Source organism: Chinchilla lanigera, unplaced genomic scaffold, assembly GCF_000276665.1.
Source record: "Chinchilla lanigera isolate Chin_1 unplaced genomic scaffold, ChiLan1.0 scaffold00100, whole genome shotgun sequence".
Lineage (NCBI taxonomy): Eukaryota > Metazoa > Chordata > Mammalia > Rodentia > Chinchillidae > Chinchilla > Chinchilla lanigera.
Window position 1 is genome coordinate 3,999,550 of NW_004955501.1, and position 8,653 is coordinate 4,008,202.

Consider the following 8,653-nt stretch of genomic DNA (forward strand, 5'->3'; position numbering starts at 1 on the left):
ACCATTTTTCTTAATCTGTAGTCATCTCAAACTTGCCTTTATTGACGGTAGAGATTTATGTTAAGTATAGAGGTGGGAAAGAAGTAAAAGAAGGAAACTGGGAGGGCAGAAAGGAAGGGAAGGAAGAGAACCCCAAGATGGAGAGATGGAAAGCTGCTGAGCACAGGGAAGGAGGGGAGAGGGAAGGAGGAAGCAGAGAAGGCCAGTGGACACCATGGCTCCTACACAGGGCCCCAACAGTCACCTGTCCTCCTTCGTTCAGCACACCTCCGTGAACACCCCCAAAAGTAGGCTCTGCTACGTGACAGGAAGTAGGACAGGCTCTCCCCAAACACCCTCCAGCCCACCCAGGACACACAGTGCACAGAAGTGCTCATGTAATTAATTACCACCATGATAATTTCCCTGAAGAGAGCCAGGGCCAGGAGCAGGCTTCCAGAGAACCCCAGCTCACATGAGGGGTAGGGACAGCCTCGTTCACAGGACACCCTGAGGGGGAGGCCTGACCAGGTTCAGGAAAGGACTTCACAGTAAGCATGGCTCAGATGGGCTATCTCTTCCTTTGCCTGCTTCCACCCATGGAGGAGACTGGGACAAGGCGGGGGCAGGGGAGACAAACAGTCAGTGTCTGAGAGAAGGTGAGGCCAGGCTCTCAGAGAAGCCTCTGCTCTTCCCCGTGCTTGTGGGAGCCAGGGAGGACCAAGTAGGTAAGTCCTCACAGACTACAAAAACCAGGGAACAGAGCACCTGTCCCAGAAAGACAATGACCAGGACAAAGGACGACCATTCCAGAAACACAGCGAAGATGCCCTGTGACAGCGTGGGGTGGGGCAGTGGGGAGCAGAGCACCATCTCTAGGGATGGTGCTTTCCAACTTGTTAAGGTAACGTGTGGACTGGATGGCTGTTGACACAGTAATGAGCAGATGCTGGTGGGAGGGGGAAGTAAGATTTGAGAGTTTGAGGAGGCGGTGTCCTTCCTGCCCCTTGACCCTCCACGCAAGCCAGAGCCAATATGAACCAGATGGTGGAGGAGCACAGACAGATCTGGGGGCAGATCTGTCCTTAGACCTCACCCCACCTCCAGCTATCAGCTCCCCTGAAGTGGGTAGATAACCCCTTCCAGGGTTGTGCTACTGCTGACTGATACCATGTTTGGTGACATCACACTGGTTGGTTAGTCAATCTTGATAAAAGATTTACACCACAGAAATGGGCAAATGCTGTAATTCAGAGTTTCCCACACCACCCAAGAGAGTTAACTACTAAACACTCACCAGCACGTACAGGAGCCATCTCACCCAACCCAACTCTCTCCCCAGTGAACGGGAAGGCTACCATCACCATTGAGAGCTGTGCCCCAACACTGTTCATGTTCATGCTCAATGGAAGGCAGGAGCACGGGCTGCTGAGCCTCCAGAAGAACGGGATGAAGCTGGAAGTGTTCCCTCCAACCATGGGCACCCACAAGCTGCAGATCTTTGCCAAGGGCAACTCAGACATCTACAGCTCCGTGCTGGAGTACACACTCCAGTGCAACTTCGTAGACCTGGGGGTCCGGCTGCCAGCGGAGCTACACCAGCCTGTGGGCCCCAGCTGGTTCTCGGAGCAGATGGGTATCGTGAAACCCTCACACCCTGACCCCGTCATCCATACCAGGGATGGACGCTGCTCCATCAGCTTCGGCGTGGAGGAGGGCATCAGCGTCCTGGCTTCCCTGCATGGAGATGATGGCTCCATAACTGAGGAGACGCAGCGGCGCTACATCTTCCAGCTGCACCGGGAGAAGCGGACTGAGCTGAAAGTCCAGCTGCCCCATGCAGGCAAGTTTGCTCTCAAGATCTTTGTCAAGAAGAGGCAGGAAGCAGGCAACTATATCTTTGTCTTCAATTACCTCCTGTGCTGCACCAACACCAAGGTGAACTGGCCCATGTTTCCTGAGAGCTTTGGCAACTGGGGACAGGACAATGAGCTGCTGGAGCCCCTGTCCGGTGTGCTTCCCGCCAACCGTAACATCCCATTCAAGCTGAAGCTGCACGGAGTTGCCAAAGCCCTGGTGAAGGGGCAGGACACATGGCCCCTGACCCTGAACCACGAGGGCTATTGGGAAGGCAGCTGCAGCACAGCTGGCTGCCAGGAGGTCTATGTCATGGTGCTGGAGAATGCCAACCACAACTTCTACTCCTACATCCTGAAGTACAGAGTGAACACCCAGTGAGAGGGGCCTGCCTCGAATACCCTCCCAGGGGGCCATGGCCAGCCCTACCAGGAGAGGCTTAGTGCACTGAGTCTGCATGAAACCATTTCTAGGCCTCCACCTCGGTCTCCCTGCTCTGTCACAGGTGCTGAGATGTTTGTGTTCTAAAGGCTTCACTCAGTGTGGCCATGGCTGAAGGGACAGAGGCGAAGGCCCTTGGAAGAAAAAGGTGCTATGTAAATCCAAGGTATTGTGAACTGTACCCCCGTGCCCAGATGCCCCCTTTCGTGCTAATGTTGTTACCATAGATAGGGTCAGCGTGGGAAAGCAGGGATGTTGTCCAAGCTGAAAGCTTTTCCCGTGATGCTTAGCAAATTCTCCATGCCGCGGAGGAGCATGACACGTAAGGCTGCGTCTCCCTTGCTCACGGAGCCCCTCCCAAGTAGCACACAGTGTCTGTCCGCAGCTCCTGGACTCCAGGGAAGGATGGGCCTGACTGTCTTCCAAATCCCTGGTGCTCTTCATTAACCCTGGGGAGAAAAGGTGTGAGAGGAAGCTAGCTGAGCCCTGCAGAGCCGGTACTGTGACAGCAAAAGCAGAGGAACCAGGGCCAGCTCAAGGACATCTGGGTGGGGGTGGAGTGATTCTTTGGCAGTCCTGCAGCCCAGCGTAAGTCCCCTGACTCAGGCCCCTGCAGGAGCACAGAGGGCAGTGATGGACCCTCCTGGGCCCAAGCCTCATGCCTGACCTTGCCTTCCTGGGCGCCTCTAGTGGCTGCTAGGCCTGTCAGCAGCTTGGTCGTAAAGCTCCATAGAGCCCCAGCCCGGTGAGGAGATGAGGTGAGCAGGCAGTGTGGCTGGAGCAGTGCTCAGGAGACTCACGTGGGCCACTGCCAGCCCCAGGGCCCCTGCCAACAAAGCCAGGCTGGGGCTCTGCCTGCTCTGGAGCAGCTTTTGTGCTATGGCTGAGAAAAAGTCCTATCCCATCTCCTTTCCTTTGTAGAAATGAAACCCCAGCCTCCTACCCAGGGCACCACCTTCTGGGGGACAGTTGGGATCCTGGCTTGCTCAGGCCAGTCCCAAGAAGCGCCAGCTGCCCAGCTGGCCCTGGGAAGCACCTGAAGCTGGCATTGCCATGGCAACAGTGGGAGGTGGGCTGAGCCATGGCAGCAGAAAGGGAAGGGCTGAGAGAACCAGCATCCCAGCATGTGGGCACACTCTGGGGTAGTCCCTGCTGAGCCCCAGCGTCCTTGGTTCCGTCACCCCTGCCTGTTTCAGAGCGCCTGTCCCTGAAAGCTGGCCACACCCAGACCTCTCCTGACAGCCGCTCTACATGGCCCCAGGCTCGGCAGCAGCCAGAGCCAGCCTGGACTGCCCAGGCCTGCCTTCTCCTGGTACCTTCTGTCTGTGTGTTCAGTAAGGGCCAGGAGCTGTGCTAGCTGCTGGGATTGCAGAGGTAAAGCAGGGGGGCCCCGGCACAGCCGCCCAGAGCTAGAAAAGGTGACTTGCCAGGTACATGGCCTCCCCTGCCCCAGGTCAGGCTGAAGTTCCAGGTCCCACTGTCCAGTCCATCCTGCCCTGGGGCCCCTCTTCCGTAGGTCCCCACTGCCTCCAACAGGGACCTGGCTCAGAGCCCAACACAGGCTCGGGCCCAACTTCCACCAGGCACAGACCTCACTTGTGGGGTGCTGCCCGGAGGGCTGAGCTCCCTGCCCCGCGGCCAGCACTCTGAGGGGGCCACCTGCCACCATGTCGCTCAGCCTGAAAAACACAGAGGCCCAGGAAACACAAGCACTATGCCCCACCACAAGGAAACAGGGGGAGCCTTGCACCCCGAAAACAACCCTGTCTCACACATGTGGTGCCGAGGGCTGGAAGAAACGTGCTGTTTTGTGAAAACAAAAGCCTTCTAAGGCCCATGTCCCTTGCCGGAGCCACCGCGACCGCCGCAGAGAGCCCTGTGGAAGACCACGCACACCTTTCTAAAGCGGGGTTACGCATCAGTGCATCTTGGGGCGAGCAGAGCGAGTAGAGCACCCCACCCGCGAAGAGGGGCTTCGTGCAGTCCTGGGGAGGGAAGCCCGCCTCTCCAGCCTGCAGGGCAGCCGCAGGCCCTGCCCACTCATTTAATCGGGCAGCCCCTCTGTAAAGACCGCTGCAGGCACGGTCAGAAAATCACCTGCATTTCTTTCCACTGAAGTAAAAGTACGTGAAAGGAAATCCAATCTTCATGAATTTTTACATGCATGCTGCTCAGGCTGCAAATCCGAGGTCGCGCGTTGAAGGCTTTTATTGCAATGCCCAGCTTTGTTTTCCTGTCGCCGATGGAAGGGCACGGGTGCCCCCTGGTGACCGGAGTGCGGGGCTGCCGATGCTGCAAACCTCCAGACTGCGTTTATCGTTTCCCGACCTTCCTTTTTTTTTTTTTTTTTAACTGAAAACTTGAAAAAGGCTGTTGAGATGTTCATATTGAAATCGGGGTGGAGGGGTGCTTTCTCAGCGTTTCCTCCTGCGTGCACGGAGCAACTCCGCCATGCACAGCTGTGCGGGGAGCCTAAGGGCTGCCGGCGTGGTGAAAGGGCGTGTGATAAGAACTGGGAGCCTTTCCCCCCGGAAATCCCTTCTAGGAGCAAAACCTTGGATGCAGGACTGGCTGGAGCAGCTTTGGTCACACGAATTACTACTCCAGGGAAAGACTGAGCAAACCGGGGAGCATTACAAGTCCCAGGATGGGTGCCAGGGGCGGGGCGATTAACTTCTTTGCCGCTGGTTTCAGGAGCGCCACCGGCACAGCTGGACTCTTATTTTCGGTCTAATTTTGATCATTGTCAGTTCCCCGTATGTTACATTGTCTCACTGCACAGACTCCTCACAGCCTGCGGAGATTAAACAGCAATAAAGAGATGAACTGAAGCATGAAGGATTTAGGCTAGACGTAAAGAACTACTTCCTGTCGTTGAGCTGGAGGGGGACACATTGCCAAGACAGTTTGTGAAATTCTCTTCTCAAAGGACTTGAAAAGGAGAAACCTTTTCCCAGTGGGCTGCAGTTTTATTTAGCTGCTGCACACTGGCTGGAAAGATTAAGCTCTTTCTAAACCAATTAATTCTTTAAATACACTGGTTGGCCTGTGGCAAACACGGGGTTAACAGCTCGCTACTAGCAGAGGTGGTCACATCAGTTTATCTGAGGTCTGTAATTTCTTTGCATTGGGAATAAGTAGTCGGGGGCTTGAAGAGGTGATTATTTCTCATAATGTGTGTATTGAGTCGAGTGGGCCGATGGTTGTCGAGTGTGCTTTCCCACATTGTTGCTGGTGTTTTTCAATAAAATTTATATTCATTTTTATCCAACAATGTAATTATTGATCCATTCTTATCACTGTTCTCATGAAGTGGGGTAAAAAAAGAAAACAAGGAAAAGCACTTTCATGTTCAAAGGGAGCCCCAGGAAAAAAAATCAATGTCCCAGCCGTTTGAACGTGATGGCGAGATGCAAATGGGACGTCAGGCTAATAGCTACTCTACATTAAAGAAAACATAATTAGGTCAGCTCCAGCCCCTCTATGCGCGGGCGTGCCTTTGAAGAGCATGAAGGCAGTGTTTTTTTTCATTGAATCTTGTTTAACTTGAAATTTTTAAAGTCAACCTAAATTTCTTCTTAGAGTGGGAGGGAAAAAAAATATCAAAAATGCTTGTCAAGCTATTTTTTTTGTTTTGAATATAGAGACATAAATGTAGATATAGATGATATAGGCATTCATATACACGCAGAAACTTTCTAGCAGGTTACCTAAACAGATTATTCATAAATTAGACATGTGGAGAATATAGAAAATGGAAATACAGATACCTCTGAGAAGCTGCTGTAACCATGGAGACTGTTCTCATAGCTGTAGTGTGAAGGACAAAAAGAACTTGTGTTCCCAAATCTGCACTTATCACGTCCCTCACTGCTAGAACCACAGAACCAGGATGCAACGTGCGCTTCCTTGGGGAGGAGGCCCAGGTGTGAACCGTGTCTTTAATGCCTGAAGAAAAGTCAGGGTCTTCCACACCATCAAAGGGAAGACTCCTAAACCATGGAAGCAGTCTGAAAATGGCAACCCGGAAGCTGGAATATCTGATCTCCAACATCCCTTCCAGTCCAGGGAGTTTGTGAAGCTATGTCTGTGCAAAGCTGGCAGGTGAGGGGTCCAGGGTTGTCAGTCACTGGATGTCTGCGGGGTCCCACTGCGTTAAGAGCTGACCTTCCAGCTCCCTCCCCCACACTGCTGCCAGCCCCTCCTTGCCTGAGGGCACAAGGATGAGTGGGCCCAGCAGAGGGACCAAAGGGAGGCAATAGGCCCGACAGGATGTTGATTCTCTCTGATTTTGCAAGAACTAAAGTTAAAAAACACCTGGGCTGGGCTCTTTTGGATGCTGCACAGGCATCCTTTGTGTTGGGTTTGGTTTTTTTTTGTTTTGTTTTGTTTTGTTTTGTTTTGTTTTTGCAAGGGAGACAATATAATACAGGACACATATATTATAAAATTATTTATACTAGTCACCCAAAGAATGATATACAAGAGAGCACAAGAAATCTGTCCACACTAAGAGCAAGGAATCTAGCTGAGGGCCTGGATCCCATGGAAATGTCCTGCCTGAGTCCAGCTGAAGACCTAGAGCTCATAACAATGCCTCCCACAAGTCAAACTGGAGGCCTAGAGCCCATAACAATATCTCATGCAGGCCCGTTTCATGGATCTGCGCTGGGAAGGCCAAAAGGTCAGTGGTAGAAGCTAGAAAGTTTGTGCCAGTGAGATGAAGGATCTGTGCTAGCAGGCTGAGAGAGCTGCACTGGAGTCAGGAAGCAACACGCAAAGTAAGAACTAGAGCTCCCCCAAAAGGTACCACAGCCATCCTCAGCAACAGTGAGGTCCTGAGCTCCTCCAGTGGTGAAGACAGCTGAGTTCCCATCAGGAAAGCCAACACAGAAAGCTTCTCCATCTTCCCCTCTGGAGGAAGCGATGCTCAAAGTGAGGACCAGAGCTTCCCTAAAGTGAATCAAAGCTATTCAACAAAGTACCAACAAGGTCCCGAGTTCCTTGGAGGATGAAAGTTCATCAGGAAAGCCAGTATGACAAGCTCCTCCAAAGGAACCAACAACTCCTTACAGCTTCTACCAGCTCCCAACAGCCTTTCTCCGCTCCCAACAGCCTAACTTCTTCCCCAGTTCTGCCTCTTATGCTGCTGGCAACAATCTCCAGGTGGGCCTGCCACACCCAGCACCACGCTTACTCAGTTCAGCTGGGGATTATAAATTGACCACCAGTTGTCAATCCACCACAATCTCCTTTTGAAAAGACGCTAAACTGAAGTCATTTCTCTCCCACAGATTACCTCCGTCTCTCCCTTGCTCCCCAGCTCAGTAAATGTGTCCCCAGCTCCTTGAGTCAGATCCACGGAAGTAAGCGGTGATCTCTCCCCCACCTCCACCCCATGATGAAATCGAATCCATCCTGGGGCATTGCGTGTCTGACCTGCTCTCCTGCCTCCACAGCTGTCCTGTATGTCACAGTCTAGAATGAGACAAGCCCCACCTGTCCCCACTCCCATCCACGCTGACCTCCCACATGAGCACAAGCACAACTGGGCCGAGGTGCAGTTTCGGTGAAATCCTTCCAGCCGAAGCTCAGCCAGCCTGTGTCAGGCACTGGCGGAAAAGGTAGGTCTTCACACAAAACTAGTTGTAATTGTGAACCACCGAAGTCCCATCTCCTCTTTCTCTAAGGGGAGAGGTCCGTCCTCCTGGGTAACGGGACATAGGATGGCTCTTTGCACCACAACCTGATGGAAGATGGTAACAGGGCCGGTACGGGACCCTCACCAGCCACTGAACAAACTGCCCTTTGTAAATCAGTTATCCATATCCATGGCTCAGATCATCTCCTTATTGTTTCCATGGACCAGAACGGTACAGATCATATATTCAGATGAAGCCACTGGATTCCCTGGGAAGCAAATGTGGAGGCAGAGTTAGGAATGCAGTCAGTGTGCTGGGAGGTTAATACCAATGAAAGATGAAAGAGAAGGAAGTAAGGTCAGGCAGAAAGCCCCTCAGAGAGGGTGCAAAGCTCACTGAGTTCCAGCCAGCCAACAGGCAGCTCCACAGCAAAGACCTGTTGTAAGAGTCTTGTGCTGAGCAAAAATGACCAGGTTCTAGACAACCATCATGCCCAGCTCCTGGCTGGAGCTGCCTGGGCAAAGCTGAGCCTGCGTTCAAAAGCTAAGATGGCTCGGAAGGCTCTCACAGCTGGAGGCTCTTGGTGAACTCTGCCACTTACAGTTAATCCGCAGTTCTTTCAGACAAGGAGGTGTGGGCAGCACCCTCTGTGTCTGTCACACAAGTACACTTGGCTATCATGTAGAGCACTCAGGAAAGATGGGTGAAGGTTGTGCATGTACGAGCTGCCTATC

The 8,653-nt window shown here is 52.7% G+C and overlaps 1 protein-coding gene across 2 annotated transcripts in view; it reads left to right on the forward strand.

Moving 5' to 3' along the window:
* The window catches only part of Ky (kyphoscoliosis peptidase), a 43,493-nt gene extending 37,947 nt beyond the window's left edge, over nucleotides 1-5,546 (forward strand). For both annotated transcript variants that reach the window (XM_005406786.2, XM_013505809.1), the window contains exon 11: nucleotides 1,322-5,546. In XM_005406786.2, coding sequence (XP_005406843.1) covers nucleotides 1,322-2,217 — 896 coding nt within the window. In that variant the 3' untranslated portion in view covers nucleotides 2,218-5,546. The remainder of the gene's footprint in view (nucleotides 1-1,321) is intronic.
* Nucleotides 5,547-8,653: the final 3,107 nt, after the last annotated feature.